The 24827-nt window shown below is 53.8% G+C and overlaps 8 protein-coding genes across 8 annotated transcripts; 1 reads left to right on the top strand and 7 right to left on the bottom strand.

Moving 5' to 3' along the window:
- Window positions 1-273: 273 nt before the first annotated feature.
- Window positions 274-1331, bottom strand: CH63R_09907 (uncharacterized protein; the record flags this gene model as incomplete). The annotated part of the gene is made up of 2 exons (XM_018304881.1): window positions 274-959; window positions 1067-1331. The coding sequence occupies 2 exons, from the start codon at window positions 1329-1331 to the stop codon at window positions 274-276; spliced, it is 951 nt and encodes a 316-aa protein (XP_018154305.1).
- A 1381-nt stretch (window positions 1332-2712) lies between these two features.
- CH63R_09906 (uncharacterized protein) lies at window positions 2713-3869 on the top strand (the record flags this gene model as incomplete). The annotated part of the gene is given in 5 exon segments (XM_018304880.1): window positions 2713-3158; window positions 3167-3243; window positions 3270-3325; window positions 3331-3540; window positions 3618-3869. Coding segments are annotated over 5 exon segments (1041 nt in total).
- Window positions 3870-4688: 819 nt separating this feature from the next.
- On the bottom strand, window positions 4689-5399 carry CH63R_09905 (Eukaryotic translation initiation factor eIF-1; the record flags this gene model as incomplete). The annotated part of the gene is made up of 4 exons (XM_018304879.1): window positions 4689-4837; window positions 4896-4988; window positions 5131-5205; window positions 5372-5399. 4 exons carry the CDS (start codon window positions 5397-5399, stop codon window positions 4689-4691), a joined length of 345 nt encoding a protein of 114 aa, XP_018154303.1.
- A 1515-nt stretch (window positions 5400-6914) lies between these two features.
- On the bottom strand, window positions 6915-8102 carry CH63R_09904 (Dioxygenase; the record flags this gene model as incomplete). Its single annotated transcript, XM_018304878.1, has 3 exons — window positions 6915-7188; window positions 7309-7790; window positions 7872-8102. The coding sequence occupies 3 exons, from the start codon at window positions 8100-8102 to the stop codon at window positions 6915-6917; spliced, it is 987 nt and encodes a 328-aa protein (XP_018154302.1).
- A 1609-nt stretch (window positions 8103-9711) lies between these two features.
- Window positions 9712-12169, bottom strand: CH63R_09903 (uncharacterized protein; the record flags this gene model as incomplete). Its single annotated transcript, XM_018304877.1, has 2 exons — window positions 9712-10049; window positions 10099-12169. 2 exons carry the CDS (start codon window positions 12167-12169, stop codon window positions 9712-9714), a joined length of 2409 nt encoding a protein of 802 aa, XP_018154301.1.
- Window positions 12170-14126: 1957 nt separating this feature from the next.
- On the bottom strand, window positions 14127-15419 carry CH63R_09902 (uncharacterized protein; the record flags this gene model as incomplete). The annotated part of the gene is made up of 3 exons (XM_018304876.1): window positions 14127-14326; window positions 14923-15093; window positions 15140-15419. The coding sequence occupies 3 exons, from the start codon at window positions 15417-15419 to the stop codon at window positions 14127-14129; spliced, it is 651 nt and encodes a 216-aa protein (XP_018154300.1).
- Window positions 15420-17415: 1996 nt separating this feature from the next.
- Window positions 17416-18604, bottom strand: CH63R_09901 (uncharacterized protein; the record flags this gene model as incomplete). Its single annotated transcript, XM_018304875.1, has 6 exons — window positions 17416-17516; window positions 17566-17636; window positions 17695-17768; window positions 17819-17850; window positions 17901-18442; window positions 18504-18604. The coding sequence occupies 6 exons, from the start codon at window positions 18602-18604 to the stop codon at window positions 17416-17418; spliced, it is 921 nt and encodes a 306-aa protein (XP_018154299.1).
- An 817-nt stretch (window positions 18605-19421) lies between these two features.
- On the bottom strand, window positions 19422-24027 carry CH63R_09900 (Ketoreductase; the record flags this gene model as incomplete). The annotated part of the gene is made up of 10 exons (XM_018304874.1): window positions 19422-20090; window positions 20154-20252; window positions 20310-20371; window positions 20427-20671; window positions 21370-22123; window positions 22177-22404; window positions 22479-22499; window positions 22571-22669; window positions 23134-23799; window positions 23850-24027. 10 exons carry the CDS (start codon window positions 24025-24027, stop codon window positions 19422-19424), a joined length of 3021 nt encoding a protein of 1006 aa, XP_018154298.1.
- Window positions 24028-24827: the final 800 nt, after the last annotated feature.

Raw genomic sequence — 24827 nt, 5'->3', positions numbered from 1 at the left:
CTGGTATCTGACGCCAGCCGACAGAAGAACAACATTTTGACACATAGAACAGGAGATGGATTTACTTCGGAATCAGGTAGGGGGGGGGGGGGGGGGGACTTTGATTTTTTTATACATATTTGGGGTTGGAGAGTCTTTTTGCTCCTAATGCAATCAGGCCAGTTTTTCTGCCAGTTAATCAAACACGTATAATACACTCATTACATGTTTTTACTCCTCATACACACACAGACACTCGCATACGTGTCCCCATCCTGCCATCGCAACTGCCACTTATGCCTTACCTCCCCGTCTCTTGGCAAAGTCCTTCTGCTCCATCTGCTGCATGCCCTTCTCCTCCAACCTCCAGTCCTTCAGCGTCGTCGGCTTGGTGTTGCCCCACACAACCCACTTCTTGGGCCTCCACGTCTTGGGGTCAAACTGCCTGCTCAAGACGACATACTCGGTCTGGTTCTGCACGCGCAGGCCGTCCTTGATCTCCTTCCCGGTGGCCTTGTCGACCTTGCCCAGCCTCTGCGCGCTGCTGATGGCCACAACGACCTGCTGGATGACGGGGCCCTTGCCGATGGGCGGCAGGACGGCGACCTTGTGACTTACGACGCGCGGCCGGCCAATGTACCGCAACAGCTCCCAAGTGACCTTCTCGTCGGTCCGGCGGCGCGAGACAGTGGCCGACAGGGTCTCGAAGAGGCGTGGCGTGCAGATCTCGCGGAGGGTGTTCTTGTCGCCTGCGGCGATGGCCTCACCGAGGCGCTGGTGCAGGGCCTTGGCCTCGGGGACGATCTTCGCGCGGTTCAGCTGGGCGCGCGGACGGGTGGTCCAGGTGGGCATCGACGAGATCTTTGCGCCGAAAACAGTGGCGAAGTCCTTGGCCCGCTGCTTGATGCGGGCCAAGGTGTATTCCCAGAGGGCTTTCGGGGACTTATCCAGCTGGGAGAAGGGGACGGGGACGAAGGTTCCTGTAGGCGGGTGCGTGTCTGTGTCAGCGCGGCCTGCTCCCTCGACAAAGTCCAGAAGATAGGCAAAAGGCCTGTTGTATACTTCTGTTTTGGACGGTAAAACGGACCTGGGAGCATGATGTGCGCCATGGACATGGTCTTCTCCATCTCGCTGGCGGAGTAGTTGGAATCCTTCAGGGCGAACTGCTTGTTCAGGCGCGAGCTCAGGCGCAGGTCCGCCGGGTTCGCCTTTCCTGCGTAGCTCCTCGTGGCCACGGCGCCCGGGACGGCCGCTATCCTCTTCGCTGTCGGCTGAACTCTGGGGAAGGCCCGGGGTCGTACGGCGGCGGCGGCCGTGCCGAAGGCGAGCATCGGCCTCGCGGTTCGGTACATGGCGGGGAAGGGGTTCGATTTGTTCGAGGGATCAGACGTGTCTTGGTTGTACGCGTTTCGCGGGTATCTGGCCCTTCTAATGTGCCTCGAGAACGAATTTGCTGGCGCCGCGGCTCAAGGCTGAGAGAAAACGGACCTTGAAGGATGGTCTGATTTTATCAGGTCCTTCGTGCTCGGGGGGATCGCCAAAAGGAAGCTCTCATCAGAAAATCCAATTGGAAAATCGGCTTGGTCCGAGCTTTCGGGGGACACTTTTTTGCTAACGGACCCATATCCTCACAGCAGCTCCAGCACGAACCAATTCTCTCTTCAAGCCACACAGCCCGAATGTGGCGGGTGGCTCGTGGGCTACTTTGCCAGCCACTAAACACCTAGGTAATCAGAACCCTGCGGATCATTATGTCATCTCAACTATGGGGTTTTCCCGCTCCCTTTTTTAATGACGACGCACGAAGCCTGGTGGTCGGTCCCTTGCCCAGGTCCGATATGGTACTTACCAACCCGGGCAGGTGGTTGGGCACCTGTCACCAGTTCTCGATTTGCATCCACACCTCTCGAGTTGTGGCTCTCGTGGACAACGCAGCAATCAGTCTATCAGATAACGTCAGTTGGCGAACCTGGAAGGTCGGAAGCACATTGCGTCGCCTGGATTCCGCCTTGACCAGTCTTCCTGTTCCCGCATCACACATAACACCATAGCTCGAGACCCAATGATTCCATCCGTTTGAGCGTGCTTTGTTGGCCGTACCTCCTATCCCACGCACACATTTCGCAATTGACAATTGCGGCACGCGACCTGTTTAATCAACCAACCCTCCTCCCCTCCCCCGGTCGGTTCACTTGAACTCTCCCCGTCCACGCATTCATCTCCCCCCCCCCCCTCTCTCTCTCTACGACTCCTCCAATTCTGGGTGCTTGTTGTTGTTCCTTGGAAGGTGGAACAAAAGGAGAAGGAACATATCTCTCATCCTCCTCCCTACTCGAAAAAAAAAGAAAGAGACGCTCCAACCAAGACGCACCACCACCACGGCCAATACGAAGGCTTCGGACCAGTCCGCCGAGACAAGAAACCACAACGCCTGAGCTGGCCCTCTATCGACCACTAGCCTCCTTGGCCGTTTTCTTCTTTGCAGACCTCATAAGCTTGATTGACTACATTCGTTTAGGCCTCCTCCAAACCCTGACGTCGGGCCGGCCCATTTCAAAATAGCTTCCTCCCCCCCTCCCACTCCAGTTCCTCCTTCATCTCCGTCTCCTCCACCTCAATCCTCTCCAGATCCTGATGCCGTGGCCGCCGCCGTCACTTGCAACATCGACAATTTCTCCATCATCGATGGCCGCGCGATCCGCCGCACAACCACCGCTCTACCTCGCAGCTTAGATGGCGCACGCCGCCTCGTCCGACCACCACCATCATCACCACCACAACGGCACCCCGATCCCCCCAAACGGCTACCCACCGCCCCCGGACGCCGACGACAACCCCCCCTCCTACCCGTCCTACCCGCCGGACCTCGCTCTCTCCTCCTCCCTCCTCGAGCCGCGCATCGCTGTTGTTCTCAACGTCCCGAAACCATGGCGCCCCTGGCTCTTCGCCTGCCGCTTACTTTCCATATTCCCGGCCATCTTCTGGGCCCTGCAGCCCGCCTTGACCCTGCTGGTTCAGATCATCCCCGTCGCCGTCCCCGGCGGTAAGAAGGCAGTCGACGCCGCCGCCGCCTCGGGCGTTGGAGTCGGCGTCGGCGTCGGAGGGTTCGCGGGGAGCACGTGTCCGCCCCCCAATTGGCCTCCCGGACACCCCGAGATACCGTTCCCGTGGACCGAAATGTCCTTAGGACTCATGTGGGTATGGATTACGCCTGCCGTCCGGACGATGGTGGTGGCTTATACCGAGTTGCTGTCATTGCCAAGAGTGACAGAAATGCTAACGGACCTTAGTGCGGGGCTTCTGCGTACCTTTCCTTCTTTTTCATAGACTGCCTGATGTCGCGATGGTTAGTCTTCCCAAAATCTTGTTGTCTTTGCACCTCCCCTGGAACAAACGGTACTAACACTGGCTAGGCTCATCAACTACACCCCGCAAGCGACGATAATCCGCCTTCTGACCATCAACGCCACGAACGCTTTCCTCACCGAGCGCATACTGACCTTCTCCGGCGGCTTCGAGGATCCCAGACTCCTTCTCCCGGGCTGGGTCACCATAGCGACGGTCAGTTACCCCCTCCCCTTCCTATCTCTTGACAGCCCACCGTCCTAGCTTCCATCAACTGACCCTTGATCGCGCAGACCCTCACAATAGCCTACCACATAACCCAGCGGAGCATCAATATCCAAAAGGAGACGTCCACCTCGATCAACATTTTCTCCATCGCCAGCTTCATCAGCATGATCTCTCTCCTCGCCCATCTCCACTACAACGGCTCCGACTACCCCGAGAAGCCCTTCGAGTCCCTCGCTCGCTTGATGCTCGACCAGGCCCGCCGTCTGCCCGGCGAGGCCATCCTGCCTTCGTATCCGCCTTCGCATAGCGAGTTGTAGCGATTATCTGTCCTTTTTTACCTTAGTCCTTTGTGCGAGATGGAGCGTGTCTCGCGTGGGGTGTCCGGGAGAGCGAGAAGAGAGGGAATCCGCGATCCAGAGAAGGGGTTGCTCACATTTATTTGGCTGAATTATTTTGATGTATGGAAGATCTGCTTTGAGAAACATAGATACCCACATTCGACTTATGATAAATTTGCCTCCACCCCCTCTTTTCTTCTCTTTTTCCCGGTTCTGGGTGACCTTACAATATGAACGGTCTTCAGACAACCCTGGGTGTGAGCCGGTGGCACTTAGCTAAACACGAGCTTGCAGATATTCAGCTCTTCGGTTCTAGTTGTAAGGCTCGACGGAGTTGCACCTCGCATCTCTGCGCGACTGTTCTGAGGGAGTAAACAAGCGGTTACCACAGCCAAACCCGGTTCCCATCCAGTCCCTAGTTATACCTGGTCACTAAATTCACATGGCAGCAGTCATAAAAATCACTTTGGGAGATACGAGCTTGTGACTAAAACGTCAATTTCGTTGACTACTATCTGTGGACCACCCAAACCGTCAAATGAATGTACGGCGAGCCCTGCGATATGCTCGATATCTGCCCATCTTATCATGCGTCGAAGCTGACGCAAGTCGCCCTGAACCTCCACTGACAACCTCTTCCGTCGGTGGAAGGTGTACCGTCCTACTACGTCAAATCGGGCGCCGACACTGAGCGGCGCGGGAGGAGCGGCCTGTTATGCCCTCTCCGTCCTGTAGCCCGGACGTCAACCTCGGCCAAGTGGCCGTGATTGGTAGGAACGGCGGCGACCTGCGGCGGGCTTAGAAACCGTGGACCTTGATGCCCTTGGTGTCTAGCCCGAGACCCTCCTTCTTGTTGATGAGGAACTCTTGCACGACCTTGCGCTGGTCACCCTGGAGCTGGATGACCTCGCCCATCTCGCTATCAGCTACGATGGTGCCATTGCAGGCTGGGAAAGTCGTTAGCGATCCGGCGGAGCCAGTGAAAGAAAGTGGGACAGAGCATACCAAATTGCTTCTTGATGACCTTGAGAATTTTCTTCTGGTCGAATTTCTTTGGAAGACCCTGAACGGTGGTCAGAGTCTTTCGTCCATTGCGCTCTGCGAGTTAACATGTTAGCGGTGATTCCGATGAGTTGTTGGGTCTACGGCGCGTGGGGCACGGCGCAGGGCGCGACTCGAGTCGGCACGTGCGGCATTTGTCTGGTTGGGGCCGATGACGTGGGAGGAGGAGCCGACGTACGTTGGATCCGTATATGGATGTAATTCTGAGACTGTTTGGTCTCTCCGGTATCTTCGTCGGCTTCGGCGAAGGGGTCTGGGACGAGAACGGTCAGCAATCTGAGTGTTGCGATATGGCGGTCAAGGGCCAAGAGGAGACGTGGCAGAGACGACAGGCGGGCAGATGATGTCCAGCATCAAGAAAGTCGACGTCGACAGCAGCGCAAAGACCTGAGGGGGGACGCAGAAGGGGGCGAACATACCGTAGGACTTGAGATTTTCAATTGACATAAACTCGTCTGTTCGGGGGTGACGGTGGGAAATGGGTTTGTTGATGGGACCGAGGGATCAGCGACGGACGGCTTGGACAAGCGGTCTCGCTGTGACGGGCGTTTGAGTCGAGGATAGGAGGTGGTGTCGGTTCGAAGAGCGCGAAAGGAGTAGACGGTTGCTTCTGGCGGGAAACCAAAGGATGTCTGGTGGTGATATACGTGAAATGGGTGGCGAAGTGATGAAGATGACAAAAGGGCTGTCCGGGCTGGTTTTGTATGTCGGAAGATTTACGGGGGGTGGGCTGGGTTGGGTCTGCAGATCAATGACTGATGAGTGCAAGTTGGGAGAAATGACGGACTCGGTCGGGGGAACAAGGGCAGGGGGGGCTACAGCCTACAGGGGAGTAGTTCAGCATGGGAGCAGTCGCTCGCGGTGGTGGCCGGTGGGAGGGAGGCACGAGGGGGGGGCAGAAGCGTGGGCACGGTTCCCCTCCCCTCCCTGCGGTAGGTTCCTACCACCTCAGAGCCAGTGGGAACCGCCGCCTGCTGACCACCTCACTGCCACTCTCGAGTCGAGTCGCTGCAGTGGTGCCTGTGCGTGCTGGTCTGATTGCGAGCGATAAGGCAGGAACTCACTTTTGGCCATTCGTCGACCGGAAGAGTCGATCGATGACTGCCTGTCATTTCGCCTGTATTGGGAGGGAGCCAGCCAAGCACAGTCAGTCATCGCCCCGCCACTCACCACTTCGCATGCTCCCCATCATCCATCATTCATCATCCCAACTTCCCAACTTCCCAAGACTCCTATCCACGGTGTCCGTACACGACAGCCCGAGTCCAATGTCCCAGTCACACCCTGCGCAGTCACCAGCACGGCTCCATCCATCGGTTGTCTGGCTAGGCTCGTCCAGCCCACCACCCCCTGTGTCGCCCATCACAAGCTCGCAGCAGACCATGGCTACTTCCGGTTTAGTCCATGCGATAAACAATGTGAACCACGCTTCGTATCTCGGCTTCTTGCGCTACCCCGCGCCCAGGTAGCCTCTCCTAGGTCATTACCCACAAGATCGCTGCGGCCAAAGCCTTCCCGATACACCTGGCCAAGGTCCTTCCTCGGTTCCCATTTACCTCAGCCCATATCTTTGGGCTGAGACATGGGCAATCATCTGACAGGAACACCCCGGCAGACCACGCTCCCAGGCGAAGCACATCATTGTTTGTCCGCTTTCGTTATATCTGCAGCGCAACCTGTCCCTCCTCTTTGCATCATCAGCCGTCCGTCAGCCATCTGCCCCCAGCCGGCCCGGACTGCCGCCCGCTACCCACTTCGGCGCATCCGCATCCAGACCTTGACAGCCCTACGACTGCTTCCGTATGCGGCTCTCCACAGTTGGCTGGCTTTCCGCCCACAGCGTGCGATCCGGTGCTGCAATCTGGTCTGTGTTCCTCGAATCATCACTCGTATTCTTTTCCGCGAGATGATGCAGTCACGGTCCCATCGCTACCGCTAGTCAACAGACCTAAAAACCACGCATCAATCCAGCTCAGGCACAGGCAAGTGGTCCACGAGCTTCAAATGCGTCAAACCCAGCTTTTTCAGTGCCTCGACGGCGTTCCGGTCCCGCAGCTCCTCCGTCTCCTTCTTCGAGACCAACACAAAGTCCTGCTTCAGCAACCAGCTGCCCTCCTTGACCTTGTACTCCTCTGCCGTCACTTTGTCCACCTTGTCGAGGTCCACCACGAGGCTCTTCTTGACGCCAAATACGGCATCTGATTTTTCATATGGGTCTCCTCGAATGTAGAGTGCGCTAGCTCACCTCGTCAGCCATGTCGGTCCAGTATACTCAAGCCCCCCCTCCTGGCATCACGACATACGTGAGCGCCGTAGCTTCTTCGGTCATCGGCGACCACCTTGGGGTAAGACTTACGTGATCAAGTGATCCCAACCCTCCTTCTGGAACATGAAGTGCAGATGTGCCGGCCGCCAGCAATGACGACCCAGCAGTTGCAATAGTTTACCGACTGGCCCGTCGTGTGGGATCGGATAACTCACAGGCTTGATCCCTTGGAAGAAGAAGCGGCCGTCTTTGTCCGAAATCATGACGCAACGCTCGCTTGCCTCTGTTCTCTCCTCGTGCTGCACGTCGTAGTGTCCACTGCTGTCCGTCTCCCAGATATCAATCTTGACACCGGCAACGGGGTTACCCTGTCGATCCTTGACGGTGCAAATCACCAGCAGCGGCTCGCCCTCGGGGTCTCCAGACATGTTTGCACCGTTCTGCAGCGTCGGTGCATCATGTGTGTGGAAGGGACCCAGAACCGAGCCCTCAGTCGAGTCGGACGGCTTGGGGTGGTTGATGCTGTCGACCAACAACGAGAGGCCCAGAATGTCGGAGAGAAGGATGAACTCCTAGTTCGATAAGTCAGTGTCTTTTTCTACATTCTGCGCATCTCCCTCACGTTCTCATAACGGCGTCATCACACAACTTACATGCCGCACATCGCTGCTAATCTTCCCACACCCGACAAGGAAATTAAGGGCCGCCATCCACTCATCGGTGCTCAGCCGCGTCTCCCTCGCGAAGTCGTGGAGGTGTGTGACCAACCGCTCCATGAGATACTTGAGGCGCGCATCGCTGCTTTGCGAGTTGATACGGACCGTGTTCGGCGTGATGTTGTCGATCGTGAGATCCAAAAGTTCAGGTGTGTTTTCGGCCGCCATTATTAACTGTCGTCCCAAAGCGGATCTGTTCTTTTTTCTACCTTCTTTTCAATGGTCGTCAGTCGACAGAAGGAGATGCTTGACTTGTCTGCTTTAATAAGAGCCTCAAACGTCTCTGGCAAGTCTCCTTTCTCAGAGGCAGACCCTCTTTATGTAATGCTCTGTAATCACCGACCTCTGGGTGGGTTGTGTACGTACAGGCGCCGGCCGGGTCCGTGTGCTTCTGGCAAAAGACGGCCAGCCAACGAATGACTAGCCGCGACGTACAATTCTTGGTTCTCGTACGGGCAAGTAGCGGATGTACGCGAACTGTCTTTTTTGATTTTCGGGAGTTCAAAAAAGCCACGACGAAAAGTTTCAAGGTCAGTCTGGTTGATCCGGCGTTCCCCAAGAGACTACGGCATGAAATCAAGGTCGTCACAGGGGCGGACAGCTATCCCCTCCAACGCACAGTTCTGAGCGAGGGTCTGCGGGGTTTGACGTGGTGAGTGTTTTGCCCCGCCCCCGCACCCACCGTTCACAGGTGGATGATGGAGGGGTAGACTCCACGGCCCGAGCGCCTCGCGGGTCCCGCTTCGGGACTTGTGAAAAGAGGGAAGGCGGTTGTGTAAGCGGCCATCGGGTTTGGGCCCGGCCGGGTAGTTGACAGGTCCCTCTCCGATCGTGAAACATCCCACTCCGATCTGCCGGGCAAAGACATCTAGCCTCGTAGCTGACCGCAGCGAGTGCGGAGTGGTGCCGTGACGCGCGGTTCGTTTATGAACCAAGTATTCGAGACCTCTCACGGAGGCGGTGGATATGCTGCTTCTCTGAACATGAGTAGCTGTAAGATGTTGAACAATAAACATTCCAAGTTGCTAGTTCGTAGAATAAAATGGAAACTGTCAAGCTATACTCACTACCTAGAAAGGAGAAACCAGTCTCGGACCCGGATAGCCGTGGCCGTAGCCACATGTAATATATGTGGGCTGCAAGAAGGACCGTGACGCCCAAAGTTGTGCATGACAAGAAATAAATCATTTCTTGGCATTTTGAGTATTGATATCATAAGAATCATCATATGAATGGCAGCATTCCGTGGGCATCTTGGAACGAAAAATCGAGCCAGAAGGCTACACGGCAAGGCTCGCCTCTGGAATTTGACTATAAACCAACCGCATCGATGGTCACTCGCGCGCTTACCTACTAGATCAAGCTGGCTGCATAATATCTAAACCAGTGACGGTCATGCCATTCACGGAGTACGTTGGAGGGTTGATGACGCTACTAAAATAAACGAACGATACCAATTTCACAACAGACTGCAGGTCAAACACGTGATTGCCGCAAGCAAGTCACCAGCCCATTCACGATTCATTAGAAGTCCTCTCGTTTCATGAATCCAGCTGCCGAAAACTCCAGCCCGCCTTACATCGAATTGCGTTGCAGAGTAGACTGTGATATTGACACATGTTGGCCCATCCATCAGTAGACGTGGCTCAGATGAGAGACAGAGGAACAGAAAAAGCAAGTCGGGAATCTCTCTTCCCCAATTGAGAACATATGGTTCCTCAAAAGCAAGTTCTGTAACGGTAAAAAACAAGCCCGCGTCCATCAATCGCGAACACTGTCACATATCACTATTCGCCCTTAGGGATGTTAGGCGGTCGGAGTGTCTCTTCCAACGAGCCCACCAGGCGCCGTTTGCCTTGGGATCCATAGGCTTATTGGCTGATCCGTCGGCCGTCACCGGGCTGGACTCGTCATGATGCCGGAAAACCGGGCCAAGACCTCCCCAAGGGTAGGCTGAGTTGGACGGCAAGGGAGCGTCTGTGATTGTGGTCGTCGGCGTGCCGACCACAAAGTTGCTCACAGCAGGAAGCCCACTATTTCCTCTGTTGGGATCACCCAGCCGGCTCGTTTTTGATGTGATAAAGGTTGTCGCGGAACCCGGGAGGGAGGATGTTCCTGTGAAAGGTTAGAACGTTGCGCCGCGAATTGAGGGCACTCATCTTACGATTGGTCAAGATGAAAGAAGTCCATGTGCTTTTGAAACCAGCTGCCGAAGTGGTGGTGTTTTTCCACTTTGATGTACATGATGTGCTTGCTGACAAGATTGTACCATTCGCAGAAGGTGGATAAACCAGTGTCGGATCAGCGCTAGCCGTCGCGGTAGTAATGAGAACACTTCTAGTAACAATTTGAGTGATGGTGCCGTTGGTTATGGTGACGGTATGGCAAGGAGTGGAAATGACAGATGGAAGGCCTGTTGGATTGGTTATATTTGGCTGGTCTGAGATGGTAAACGACGGAAGCGGTGCTAGACGCGAATCAGTGATAGCCGAAGTGACTCTGGAAACAGAAACGAATGTTTCTGTAGGACCTGTTGGTGCGGTTCCCGAGAGAGTTCGAGTGGAGATTGATGATGAGATGGGTGAAAGCGTAGATACAGGCAATATGGAAACAGAATGAAAGATGGTCCCTGACAGCGTCCAGGTGAGGTGTGTGGTTGGAACTTCACCAGCAATGGTGGTCGCGTTTGCAAACGGAGGCACAGATGTGAAGGGCTTTGAGGGAGTTGCGGAGATGTTGGTGAGGATTCCTGTTACAGCCGAAGAAATCGTCGGCAGCCTCGAGATCGTACTGTTAAAGATGGATCGGGTCGACGTTGCTCTCGAGAGGACACTTGAGTTGCTCGCGTTGGGCGAAGTTGTCGCAAACACCGTGCCAGATGGAAGTGTCGAACCGCCAGTGGCAGACAACGTGCTTGAAGAAGTCGTGTTCGGCCACTGGCCCCAAGTCGAGCCAATGACCGTGGGACTGAAGAATGGGCCACCTGTTCCGGATGATGTCCTGGTGACCCCCGTACCAACGAGTGTGCCTGTTAGGCTTTGACCCACGGTGCCAATAGAAGTTGGAAACGGCGGGGATATGACGGAAGAGGTGATGATCGTGACGATCTCGGTAATACTCCCACTAGACCTAGTAATTGTAAGATTGGAAACAACAGAGCCCGACGCAGTAATGGACACGCTGACTGTCGGTCCTGGAACAACTGTGGAAAATCCCGTTGGAAATGACTGCGGGATTGTAATCAAAGGAGTGCCGGTGGGAGTTTCAACGGGCTCTCTGGTTTGAAATACTGTTCCTGAAGCAGTATGTGATACCTCAGTGCCGCTTCCCGTCGGACCGGACATCAGAGTTGAGTTTGTAGTTGGAAAAGGCGGCAGTGTGCGGGAAGCAGGCGTACCGGTGACACTGCTGAACAACGTGCTGGGCAACCCCGTTAGTGTTGAGATAAGAGTAAAAGCGCTGTTAGATATTGTGAGTGTTCCCATGCGTGTAGAGTTTGCAGTTGGAAATGGTGGCAGGATGGCTGAAAGAGATGAGCTGACTGTGATTCCTCCAGTTCCTGACATCGCAGTGGAAAGTGGAATTCTTGAGGTGTTGATGTCTGTGGGCCCAGGTACCAGAGTCAAGTTTCCAGTAGGGAAAGGTGACGCCAGAGTTCTGGAAGCCTTGGCAGATGTGTGAGAAAAGGGTGCGTTTGGAGTTGAGGTCTGCAGAACCGTTCCATTAATAGTCAACGACGGGACAGCGGTGGTGCTGATTAGAGACGTCCCTGTTGGCTGCAAAGTGATTGTTACTCCTCCAGTCACAATAATGACAGATGCAGTCAAGACACCTGTTGAGGGCCTGGAGGTCACGTTGGTCCAAGGGAACGATGTCGAAACCGACCTGGTGATGTCTGTTCCAATGATCACAGACGATGGGATGACAGGGATTGACAATGTGCCAGTGATCGAGGCCGTCGTGGAGTTGTGTGTAGGCCATGGCGGGAAGATAGGAGTAGAAGTCGAAGACGCAGTCTCTGAGGTGACGGTATCTGTTGACGATATGGCTGATCCTGTCGCCCAAATTGAAGTTGTGGAATTGGAAACTGGCCAAGGAGGCAAGCTGACAGAAGTCTGTTTTGAAAGAGACATCCTGTTTGAGGTCGATGGGTCGCCGGAGAGACTGGTCGCCGTCCAAGTGGCATTAGCACTTGCAGTCCACGTTGAGTTAGGCAGCTGTGGAGTGGTGGGCATGGTGACGGGGATACTGATTAGCGAGAAGGTCCAAGAGCTGTTCCATGCCGATGTGGTAACTACTGTGCTCGCTGTAGGCGGATTTGAAGGGTCCGCTGTGGATGTAATCCTAAATGTTGAGTTCCGTGGAGCCGTGAGACTGGTACTGCTGAGTGTAGCTGTTGTCGGAGGTTGAATCGACGAAGTGATGTTCAGCGCAGGATAAGCGACTGTAACACTGGACCTGTTGGACGTCGAGGGAAGGGGTTCTGTTGCGGACGATGCCTCACTGACAGAGCCAATGGTACCAATCGGCCAAAATGTTGAGTTGGCAGGGAAAGGAGGCACAGAAGTGACGGTGATGCTCGTTCGAATGAAAGAACCCGTTCCTGTTATGGCAAGAGTCGACGTGGGCAAGACCACAGTGATGACATGTGATGATGCCGAGCCCCCGATGACCCTGGTTATCGTCAGAGGATCCGATGTCCCAAAAGTAGCGACGGAACCGGTTGCATTGACGGTAGTGACCAATGGACTGAGGGAGGAAGCATTCGACAACGGCAACCCAGTGATAGTGTGGGAGCTCGGAAACCCGGTTCCTGTGAAGCTAACACTGATTGTGTTGGTTACAGACCAAGACGTCGGATTTCCGGTGCCCAGAATTGTTGAATCGATCCCACTGGCGATGACTCTGCTCGTCATGTTCAATGTTGACCACAGTGCACCATCCGTTCCGGTTGGAGCTATTGTAGCAGATCCTGTTGCAAATATCGTCGTAACAAACACTGTCCCTTGGTGGGTAGTAACGATAGTCGAGTTTGGCAATGGAAACGGCATAGCCGTTTGCGAGCCCGATCTGACTGACGAAGAAACGGGAGAAGATGCCGCAACACTGATCGAAGTGAAGGTCGGTGTACCTGATGCATTCCAAGTAGCCGTTGATGTTGTTGAGGAGCTGAAAGCGGGGCTTTGCAAGCCATTTGACGTACTGCTTCCTGAAGTTGCAGCACTAGTGGTTGAGAATAGTGTTGGCAGGCTTGAGACTTCGGACGAGGTAGACGTGATATTCCACGTATTGTTCCAAGCGGATGAAGTGATTTCGGTTGTCTTCGCCGAGGTTGACGATTTAATGAAAGCTGAGTGCGACCTGGAAGCGTCCGGAGCCCACGATTCTGTCAGTGTAGCGATAGACACACTCGTACCGATAGTTGTGTGACTGACAATTGCAGAGGGACTCTGGGCTGTACTATTCCACCCCGACGTGGCTTGCGGAGTACGGGTGAGCGTTGACACGATGGTCGATCCATTGGAGCTGAGAGTTAGGACGGTTGGGTCCGCTACAACTGAGCTCGCAGGGTCCGAAGGGTACGAGGAAGAGGGCAGCGACGAAGTTGAATTAGGTGGGTATCTTTGCGAGCTACTGAATGATGTAAGAGACGCAAGGCTTGAAGAGATTCCGGCGGACACTGTGATATTCGTCCAGATGGATGAAACAATTGCTGTGGGGATGGGAGCTGTCGAGCCTGTGCCTATGGTCAACGACGGCGGGGTGCTTCCACTCGACCCTGTGGAGGATGTAGATTGGCTCGCAGTCGAATTTGGCGCGGGGAACGGCGAGCTACTTGGCAAAAAGGATGAAGCCTCACTTGCACTGGAGACAATGGATGCAGTTCCAACAACAATGAAAGTCGTGTTGAATGCGGTGAGTATCCGAGTTGATTGAACCAGGGATGTGTTGAAGCCGGTTGAAGGGGCTAGTGTTTCCGTCTGGCCTGACGACCAAGATGTATGAATTGAGGTGATCGGAAGAGAAGTCAGGTTTCCAGGAAGGCTTCGTGACAGTAACGTGGATGGAATTGGCGCAGTGAGCATAGTGGAGTTCCATGTCGACCATGGCGTTTCCACGGGCTGCGTCATTGTTCCAGGCCGACTGGGAAAGACTGTGGCTGGCAAAGAGAAAGTTCCGATCGACGTTACATCAGAGGAAGATGCGGTGGTAGATCCAGTGCCCGACAATGTTTGCGCCGATGAATTTGAGATCAAAGGTGGTAACCGAGTTGAGGAGACTGATGCCCACGTGCTTTGCGAAACGGGCATCGTCTGGCTCGACCCAGTGGATACAACGGACGCTGTCGAAACAGTATCGATGCCGGAGGAGTTTACAGTGGTAGTCGTAGACTGGACTAAGCTCGTTATGGTAGGATTGAACGAGGTGGTACTATTCCGCGATACGTCAAAAGAAGTATGAGAGGCTTCTGTCTCAGTGATGCTAGCAAGGGTACCAGATTCGGTGTCCATCGAAGATGGAACTGGCTGGGTTACGTTCAGTGACACAGTGACTGAACCGACAGTTGACAGAATGATGCTACTGCTCGAAAAAGCGCTACTGATAGTGAAAGTGATGTCGGTACTCGCGGCGAGGGTCCCAAAAGAGTTTGCAGACGAGATTGACTGACTTGGGTCCCGTATGAGCGAAGTTGTCTGGCCGAGTCCGCTTGAAGTTGCTGGGATGGTTAGACTGCTTGACGGTCCTGGCGGTGGAGGCCTCGACACCGGTGGCTCATCCACCACTGATGAAGAGGTAATTGTGGTGGACTGGCTAGTGGTAGCAGGGGTATTTCCAGTCACAGAACCAGTTGAAACACTGGCAGCCGAGCTTGAGGACGAGGACGAGGTGTTGGCAGGGGGCCAAAGAGTAGAAATCGTCGCGGACGATGACCAAGTTCCCGAGGTGACTGTACTGAGCGACTCAGTCAAAGTGGCGGAGGAGCTACCGCTCGAGATGGAAAGCCCTCCATTGGTCGAGTTAGGGGGGTAGATAACGACAGTATCAGAGACAGTGACGGTAGCTCCAGAAGAGTCGGTAAAGCCGGTCGTGGCGGAACCAGAGACGCCCGGAGTACCGGTGATGCTAGCAACCGAACTATTCTTGGTGTAAGACGCTACTGTTTGTCAGTTAGAGATCATTGGCACAGGGTTCAGTCGACAAACCTTCGCTGCCGGAGGCAAGAGAAGTCACGGTCGACGACAGCTGCTCAGCGTACGTGGTCGGCGGAGACGGAGGATACGGGTATCCATAGTCGTAGCTTACGAATACATCGGGATCCTGGGGGCTCCTAACGTTGTGTTTGAAGCTTAGAGAAGCAGGAGACCGCTGGACCTTGGTGCGCTGTCCTGGTTTGTCGGCATCGGCACCGGCCGCGATAATCTGGACGGACGACAGCAGCACGACTACCGATGCAAGGCTGACGGTGAGAGTCGAGGCTCTCATGGTTGAAGGCTTCAATCCAGGAAATGTCAGTTCGAGAACCTCGGCTTGCGCAGAAAAGGAATCCAGTAAGCAACTGACCTGAATGCGCCGGCTAATTCAAGGGGTCACTAGGGGACGGGGATTGGGACGGGGTATTTAAATGAAAGAATGTCTCCTCTTCACGGAGATAACGAATGCGTACCGGGACACTCGCGATCGAGTGACTGGAAAGGGATCGCCTACCTTGGAAGAGGAAGACAGGGCTGAAAGACTATAGAAGTGGGAGAAGGAAACGAAGAGTTTTCCACTGCGTGGGGAGTCGAGGTCGAGAGGAAAGAGTAGATATAGGAGGAAGGAGCCTTCGGGTTTCTGACGTACGCTTTAATTTTGGGACGATAAGTAAGGTAGGTACCTTGACCAGCTCCCTCTTTCCTTTCCTCTTTTCCTCGAGTCGACTTGGGCTGGTTGACCAGAGGTGCTCTTGCCTCGTTCCTCCGATTTGGTGGCACATCAGAGGTAACTCCTTCCCTCTACATGCACCTTCCTAGGCATCTACCTCATGTCCCACCTTCGCAACTGTCCCTTTCCCCGGTTGAAAGCGACATCGTTCATGGCGTCGGGAATGAGATGTCATTGGAACGGAAGAGAAAGGTGAATCAAGATCAACCTCGGTTTCCGGAGGCAAACGAAGGCTCGGTCGGTCGTTCGTGCGTCCTACCTTGCTGTCATCCTAACCGGGTGGTGATGGATGTGAACCCCGACGAAAAAGAGGTCTTCCAACGATCACGATGGCCTGTTTTCTGAGTCTACGCCCCGATGGATTATTCGACTCGGCGTTGGCGCATCTTACTTTTTTGGGTTCACCTCATTCTGACATATTCGTGCCCCATGCGTCTCGGTCGTGGTCAAGTTGCCTCGGACCCCCAGAAGGGGCAGATGGCTTCACTTCCAGAGTCGGAGATAACCTTCTAAGAGAAAAGGGGTAGCGGTTGTCGACCATGGCAGATCGAACACTGTTGAAGAGACCCGGTACACCTTGTGGCACACTGCTCGTTGATCAGGCCCTTGTTCCGAATCATGAACTTCACAGTTCCAGGTAGAAGGTGTCGTGACATCACTCACAAGTTACCATGCACAGCGTGACATGATGGCAGGCACAGAGCGGGACGTTATCCCGAGTCGTCACACTTGCGGCAGCACACTGATAGCGGACATGCCATCTAATGCAGCTGAAGGACGCCCCTCGGCCGGACTTCCAGGTGGGTATGCTGAGGGTTTGTCTCGACTCCTGTTCGTCATCCCGAGAGGACCACCAAGACCGCACACGCAGTTGTAGAACGAGTCATCTTCGACGGTGCACCATGCGGCCATCCGTGTGCCTCGAAACAAGATTACCTGTTCCTGAAGGCCGTCACACGGCACTGTAATGTGCTCGGTGCGGGGGGGCGTCATGTCTTGTCTAACGCTCTTGATAGCGTCAGGCGTATATGAATCTCGCTTGGAGTTTGGCGACGGACGTTGATAACATACCCACCGGGTCTTGCGCGTCCTAGCAAGCATCTCACGCCAACAAAAGCTCATTGCTTAGCTGAGCCCAGCAAAGCATCGCCTACATTGAGTACTTAGACGAAACAACAGGCACTGAGACAGGACGCAGTGACCAAATTAATCAGTTTCCTGACGGGAGTGACTGTCGAAAAAGATGGCTATCATTCGCAGAGTTCCAATTCATCATGAATAGGCATGGAAGGTATGCTAAAGAGCCCTCAACCCCGCCCTCCATGCGTCTGGATTCGTCCGTTTGCAGAACCCTGCATTAACCGTGCACTTTTCATCCTCCTCTCCATCAAGTAAGTCCCGCCGATCAATGACAGCCAGAGTTACACAAGCTTCATCGCTGCTGTCAAGATGCCGTGACACCGGCTTCCGGTCAAAAGAGGGGTCAATACGTCCCAATGCCAAGTCACTCCCGTCAATGAACAGGTGAATTCGACTCCGTTCTGGCGTGCCACGTTGTTTATTCGGCTTTCTTTGCCGTCTCGCGAAGCGTCGGGGCCGTTCCGTCTGTCATCGAGGTGTCCTTGGCCTCGATGTCAGCAGCCCACAAGGCAGCACCAACTGCGTAAGTGTTAGCCATGGACACAAAGAAGAAATTGGACAGACGTACCCGCGTTCGTGAATGTGAAGACGATACTGGCGAAGGGAATCATCTCGAGGGCAGTCGCAACCAGACCGAAACTGTGACAGGGGTCAGTTGCAGGTACAGCATAGGGATGCGGATAAATCCCAAACGTACGCAGTGTAGGGACCAGAGTGCTTCTTGAGCCAATCCGCTCTTCTCGAGGAAGACCAGTCCTTCAATTGAAAGTACTTGATTGATGGTCAGATGTTGTCAGAGTGTTTGGGTGCGGATGACTTACGCGTCCATGGACGGCTTGGCCTCGGCTGCGAGCTATCACAACATTAGTATCGATTGGACAGCGTGGATCATGCATAGCTCACCCTGCAGAGCAATGAAGATGACAGTTCCCACGACAGGAATGAAGTTCAAGGGAAGGTAGATGAGGTATCGAATCAGGGCCTTGGGGCTGTATTTCTCGAACGGGCTCTTGAGAACCTTTCCCAGCTTCTGCATGGGGTCAGATCCCGGTCGCACTTGTCTGCCTTCCTTGACGATGCCATCTTCATCTCTGAGGAGAAGAGTGCCGTCGAAAGTGTCCAGAATCGCCTCTTGAAGGAGGTAGGATCTCGACACGAAGTTGATGATGGCGGAACTCTCGTTCAGAATCAACAACACAGTCGTGAAGACGGCGAGCGGGCCATTGACGAAGACGAGGAGGGCGAGCTGCGGTACGTAGGTGAAGATGAACATGCCCGTCACGACACTGGTCGAAAGGAGCAGGTAGGGCCCGATGCGCGACAGAAGGGGCTTCCACAGCGCGCGGTGAGTCGCGAAGTAGACAATGCCCTTGATCGGATACAGATAGGCCTTGCTCTTGGCAGCATCGGTGACGAGGACTCTCGCCTTGTCGTAGTCTTCCGCTCTGTTGCACCATAGTCAGCTCGATTCACACACAGGAACGGGAAGGCGTATGTGGCACGAACAGCACTTCCTGGGCCCTGGCCTGGACGCTGTCGACCACCCTATTTCTGGCGCCCGATCGGGAGGACTGCTGTCCCTGGGAGACGGTTTGCTCGTCAGACATCTTGGGCTGTTGTTCGTGCGGTTTTCGTCGAGGTAAGGGATTGTGTGAGGTGGGTGAGAAGGTGAAGAGGAAGATGGGGAAAGCTTGGGGGGAATGAATGCGACGTGGCTTGTGCAAGACAAGCGCTTGCCCAAGTACTTATTTGGCGCCGAGGATCGTGATCTGACACTTGCGTAGCTGCCAGTGGCAAGCTAAGCTACCGCAAGTAGAGCTCCCTAGCATTGGTGATGGCTGGATGACGTAGGGGTAAGGGTGTGGCTGGTGCTCAAGAAGCCTTGGCGCCTGCATGTGATGTGGCTTGATGCAGGGTTAAGGAGTCCACCGCCGCTTTCACCCTTGTTCATGTCGTCCTACCTCCTCGCATCCTCGCATCATACTACTATCTGCTAAAATAACAATCAGAAGGTTAGAGATGGTATGAGAGATCGGAATAGAGTTTGAATTGGAGACAAAGTTAGAAATAGGGTCAAGGCTAGAAAAGATCTCAGCATGAATCTGACAACGGCGGAACTTTTTCTTCCATAACCAACAGAACGGTTGTGAATACAGAGGCGAGAGAGTCTGAAGGAAGCAAGAGAAGATGGAGGTCAATAGAGGATATTAGCGATGGACGATCGTCAACGCATTCCGAATTTCATGTCACGCGCGTGATCAGCCATTGATCCCCTAAGGTACATACACTCAACGATCACTTTCACCTAAGCCCCTTGGGAAGAATGGCTACAAGGCAGAAGGCTCCCATCCCGTACGACATTTGCATCAACCCACGAGGCAACAAGAGGTAGTCGACTCTTCATTCATCTCGAAGACTGCAGTTTTACGCATCCGAGACGCGCTGCGAACGCGATTCACCCTGGCTCTCAGGCTTATCTCGTTCAGATGCCAGGCCGGCGGGCAGCTCCATGGCGTAAACCACTTTGCCTAACTGTTGGAAAGCAAGCTCACGAGCAGCGTTAGCCCTCTCAACCTGATCGATGGCCCCCTGTATTCTCATTTGGTCATAGTTCTGGGGATTGGAGTTTCCCGGCATCCAATACACGGGCTGAACCAGGGTCTCGGGGCCGGGTGCGGTACCACGCTTCATGCCAAGCCAGGTTGCTTCTCCCAGCCGTCGAGATGCGGCTGCTTGAGCTTCTTCGAGTCTTCTGAGCTCTTGAATGGCTCGATCGACGGGCAAAACATTCGGCACGCGTGGGGCACCGCGAACACTGTCTTGGTTCGCACTTCCGAAGACCGACTCGTGGTCGCCGTCATCTGGTTGCTCCTCGTTCTCAGACTCATAGGGATGAGAGGCGTATGATTTTCGGGGTACATCGCGAAGAAGGCGTCTGAAATCCGAGTCGTTCTCATAGACGGAGATGGTGGTGCCGCGGCCAATCTCAGTCTCGACCTCGTTCTGTTGCTGCGCTTGTCGAGCGAGGTCTTCATAGTGAGCCCGGGTCGCTCTTTCAAACTCACGGAAAACACGATTCAGAGCGTTCTGTTCCTTCAAAAACGGGCAGGTTGATCAGCGGGAATACATATATGCGGCGCATATCAATGGACTCACTGCCTGGCTGACGAATTGCTCAAGGTTGTTCTCTAATTGGAACATGGTTCGGCGTCTGTCAATGACCTCTCGCGCCTGGTTTTGCTGGGTATTCGGTATCTGGCAACTCGTTAGTCACATAGGAATAACACCGCTGGAAACCAAGGGTACGATCACCGTGAGGCATTCTCTGTCTCTTCTGCCGAAACCAGCGCATCGGTCACATTTCGTTCCTGGTCCTGTTCATCGTGGGTATTGGGCCAGTGAAGTGGGTCAGGCCATGGATCACTGTACCTGTATGCTTACAGGTGAAGTTGATGTCCTGACACGCTTGACCGTCGTTTGACTTGAAGAAGCCGACATAGAATTCAAGACATCGCAGGCACCAACTGCTGTCTCCGGGATTTGCCACATGCGAAAGATCGGGGCTGGGTAGCGGAGACATGGTTGCAAAACGTGATGTCGAGTAATCGAGGTTCTCTCTCTCCATGGTCGGTGTGGAAAGTGCTGTTTTCTCCAACGCTGTGGGAAGATACGGCCTTTTATGATGTGGTAGAAGTGGGAAGATGACGATCGTAAAGCCTGAGAAATGCCTGGGGCTGATTTGTTCCTTTCAAACCAGCAAGCTGCATTGCATATGGTTACGTCAAGGCGCCAGAAAGAACTCGGGCTGCCTTCAGTCCTTCAACAACTACGTCAAGGGTGAAATCTCATTGAGGTCAATGTGAAATTTCAGGCAGCCACAGGGAAGTGAGAGTCATAACAGGTATGTTCTAGATACAAACATGATGTACGTGGCAACAACACATGAAGACATTGCTTATGTTGCTACAAGCACAATGGCTTCCAAAAGAAGCAAACCTAGAAACGCTAGATTACTAGTGATCTGGTTTGTTATTTGTGATGATAGAAGAGCTTATTAACTTGCGGCTGTTTGCCACAGATGGGTAACTGCATTAGGATTGCAGTTGGGGTTCTTATGGATGTCACGACTGAGGTTGGCGTGGTTGAAGATACTCTCTGCAATTTCTTGCTGCACTGGGTAGATAATTCAATGTTCCTGACAAAAACTTGATTCAAATTACAGCTTGAATGCCTTGAACGTGCGACATACTTACCTTGAGCAGTTAGGTCTCTGAAAAGTTTGGTCTATGTAGTTCAAGTCGGGTAGAAATGAACCACGCTGCAATAACTTCTTCCCCCTCCTTTTCTTCAAGAGCTTGCCTTAATTTCATACTTGGCCAGGGACTTCACCAAGTCAACAATGCTCGTCTCAAGCGGCCTCCACTCTAGACCCAAGATACGAGTGGTCTTGGTATTGTCGTACCCGTGTACCTCATCCTTGCTGGGAAGCTCGCCTCCCTTGACGTCAGGGCCCGGGAGTCTATCCGCGTACTCGGGGAAGTTCCTCTGGACAATGTCGACTATGTCGCGGTTACAGAACCAACCGCCAATTGTCAGGAATCGTTGGCTGGCTGCCTCTTCCTTCTCCACGGCTGAAACGTGCGCGAGAGCAACGTCACGAACGTCTGCCCAAACGAATACGAGCGAGTCCGGGATGGCCTCACGCCATTTGCCGGAGAGGAGGTCCGCGACAGCAGAGTTGGACGTGTTGATCTCGCCCAGAGACCCAAGGGAGTGGGCGAGCGGGCCGAACACAAGCGGCGGGTCAATAGTGCTGAGGGTGTAGTGGGGCTTCTCGGACGCAACGAAGTTCCAGGCAGCCTTCTCGGCAAGCTTCTTGCTGACGCGGTAGGCGATGTCTTTGGAGCGGGTGATGTGGTCAATCGTCGCCGGATTCCAGCTCTCTTCGGTGTATATCGTGTTCGGGTCATCCATGCGGGCGTTGTCCAGGATGGCTGCGAATGATGAAGTGATGACCACACGCTTGACGTCCTTTCCGTACTTCTTGGCAGCTTCGAGGAGCGAGAGCGTTCCTCCCAAAGCAGGCTCAATAACTTCCTTCTGGGCATCATCTTCTATCGTGTTAGCTGCCGCAGAATTTCCGAATTGGAGGCACATGGGCTCTTGGTGTGTAACTTACTGAAGTTGAAGTGGAACGGTGATGCCGCATGGATGACAGCCTCGATGCCGGGGATTTGCAGGACTTCGTCAAAAGCTCCGGGCGCAGCGATATCGGGTATCAGTTCAACCCGAAGACGGTCGGGCCCAACGTCCCCCTTGGCGACGCGCAGCTTGTTCGCTTTTTCCTCGTTGCGGACAGTGGTGACGACGTCGTATCCGCGGAGGAGCAGGACTTTGAGAATGTGAGCTGTGTTGCACTCATATCAGCTATCGGTTTTCATTGCCTCAAGAAGTCTCCGCATTTTGATTGGAACAACTCACAGGCGATGAAACCACTGCCGCCTGTAATTGAAACAGAAGTATTAGCTACAAACTTTGGGATATTATCGGTCGAGGTTCCGGGGAGAGCATACCTGTAAGGAGAACCTTGGTCATTTTGATCTGTGTGATTCGGGGAGAGGATAGTGAGTGATCGTGGGAAACAATATTGGTATCGTCTGCAAGAAAGAAGACTGAATGCTTGAAGTAGTTGATCTGGTTATAATGTGAATGACAGCTCTGCTTATATAGGTTTCTTCAATGGCACGCTTAGTGCAAGATGATACTTAGAAACCACGAGGATGTGCTTCGAAGCGAGCCCGCTCACCTGGTACCCATCACGTCAATGGCTAATGAAAGTGGTTCTTGGAAGTATGCACTTGGCTGACACCCGGAAGCTTCCAGTTCGGTCATCCTAACGATGGAGACCCGTTTTTCCGTCTGAGAACACCATAAGTAGCTGATTTCACCCTTTCAGGAAAGAATTTGGCCGACATCACGAGTCATACGCAGGGTACAACGCAGAAAGATCTCTAGTTTCGTATCTCAACCCAGCCAGACCTACAGGCTCAACCTGGATGACACATGCCGCGATAGCCTCCGACGATGCTTTACAGACCTGACAAGCCGAAATTTAGAGATCTTTCGCCTCTTTTACATCGCCAGTAATTTGTTGCGTCGAGGAGTTCGTTGCACCCTTGCACAATCCATCCCCATTTCCTCAAAAACGGCACTGTGGCCTCCCAACTTCGGGCATCCCACGGTTCGCCCCAGACGATCAAGCCGGTGCCCCCGATGTCTCCACCTGTTTCAATGAGATCGAACCATAGCTGATCTTCTTTCTCATCATCCCAGTTTCCAAACATGGCCGCAAGGAAGTTGTCACGCATCTTGGGAGATGGAAAGAGGTCGACCCAAGGATGGTGCTCAATGCTCCTCTGAAGCATTGTTGGCACTAAGCTGGTGGGACACTGAGGAGTCGCCACTGGTGGCATTTCTTTTGTAATCCCTTCCTCTTGGCCAAATGGAGAGACGGCGTGGCATATCAGCCAGTCAGTCTGGAGACCGAGAGCCATTGCGTTCCTTGTGAAAGCATTGATGGTGTTAAGCTGAATAACCTTCAGCAGGTGATCTGGACTCGGTTGGCTCATCAAATAGCTCTGCAATGCTCTCTGAGCAAACTTGTCCAAGTAGTAGCGTCGCTGCTGAATATTAAGTTCCGTGATGTCTTCATCCATGGTGCGGAACTCTTCCTCAGAGCAGGAGCCTCCTGGAATCTCGTCGTGCCCATCTCCCACAGTGACGTTTGACTTCCTCTGCCGTCCTTGGACCAAGCTTAGTATATACCTGATACTGAAATGGTGTATCACTTACGCGCCCTCTGGTTCAACCGGTTTTGCAATCTCTTTCGTTCCTTGCGATCAGTGATGCCGGCCCAGTCCTCTCGCCCGCGACGAACGTAGGCAATGTGGGGCATTTGGCCTATGCTGATGAGCGGGGGACTGTCGATTGCGTCGTCCCCCATGGCGTCTCCTAGACTGTATGCAGCCATTGTGTCATTGAAAAGGCGATTCGGCGATGGTTTTGGAAGATAAGATCTCGCCTCCGAGGACTGCATGTAGGATCGTCTCTTATTATGTCTTTGGCTGCCCTTAAAAGCGGGGCATGCACATGGCTGACATTTGCGGGGCGAAGCTAAACTCTCCGTCGGGATCCGTTCTAGATCATCCTGGATGGGCGCCCCGACAGGGGTCAAGGACGCAAGTTCTGCCTGGTTGCGACGTGAATCCTCAAGGTGAGTGAGTGTGGTTTGGGTTGCCACTGCCCTCTGGCAGAAGAAAAGCGTAACAAGTCGGGCTGTGTCCTAGCGCAACCACATAGCTAGCTGCACTGCAATGGGGAGTTCCTTGAATGTGCTGAATTAACAAAAAGGTAGTCTGTCAGTGGCATTCATAAACTTGCAGTGCAGGTTGATTGCACTGCTACGACCGAACGAAAGTTATCTGTGTCGGCGTTGAGTGGGGCCGATGTTCCGGTGCTCGTCCGGTGCCCGACCAAAAGGTGGAGCCTTGCTAACCCGGCTAGCCGACCGACTTGAGATGGATGCATCAGAAGCGACCATCATGAGAGCAAAGCATGACAAATACATGCACTTGGTGGATATTTGGGTCTTGTCATACTCAGACAGCTTTCTCAGAGGCAGCCTTCTTCGCTCACAGTGCCACAATGGCATGCATCGTGGAAAGCGGGGTCGGCATTGCCAAGGTGAATCGAATATTCCTTTCTTCCTTACATTTCTGTCTGACCGACAACTCCATCGTCTATCGTCACGGCGAATCACTCGAGCCGAAA

This window comes from Colletotrichum higginsianum (genome assembly GCF_001672515.1).
Source record: "Colletotrichum higginsianum IMI 349063 chromosome 7 map unlocalized unitig_7, whole genome shotgun sequence".
Taxonomy (NCBI): domain Eukaryota; kingdom Fungi; phylum Ascomycota; class Sordariomycetes; order Glomerellales; family Glomerellaceae; genus Colletotrichum; species Colletotrichum higginsianum.
The sequence above is the reverse complement of the archived record's forward strand: the minus strand, read 5'-3'. Positions and strand labels throughout refer to the sequence as shown.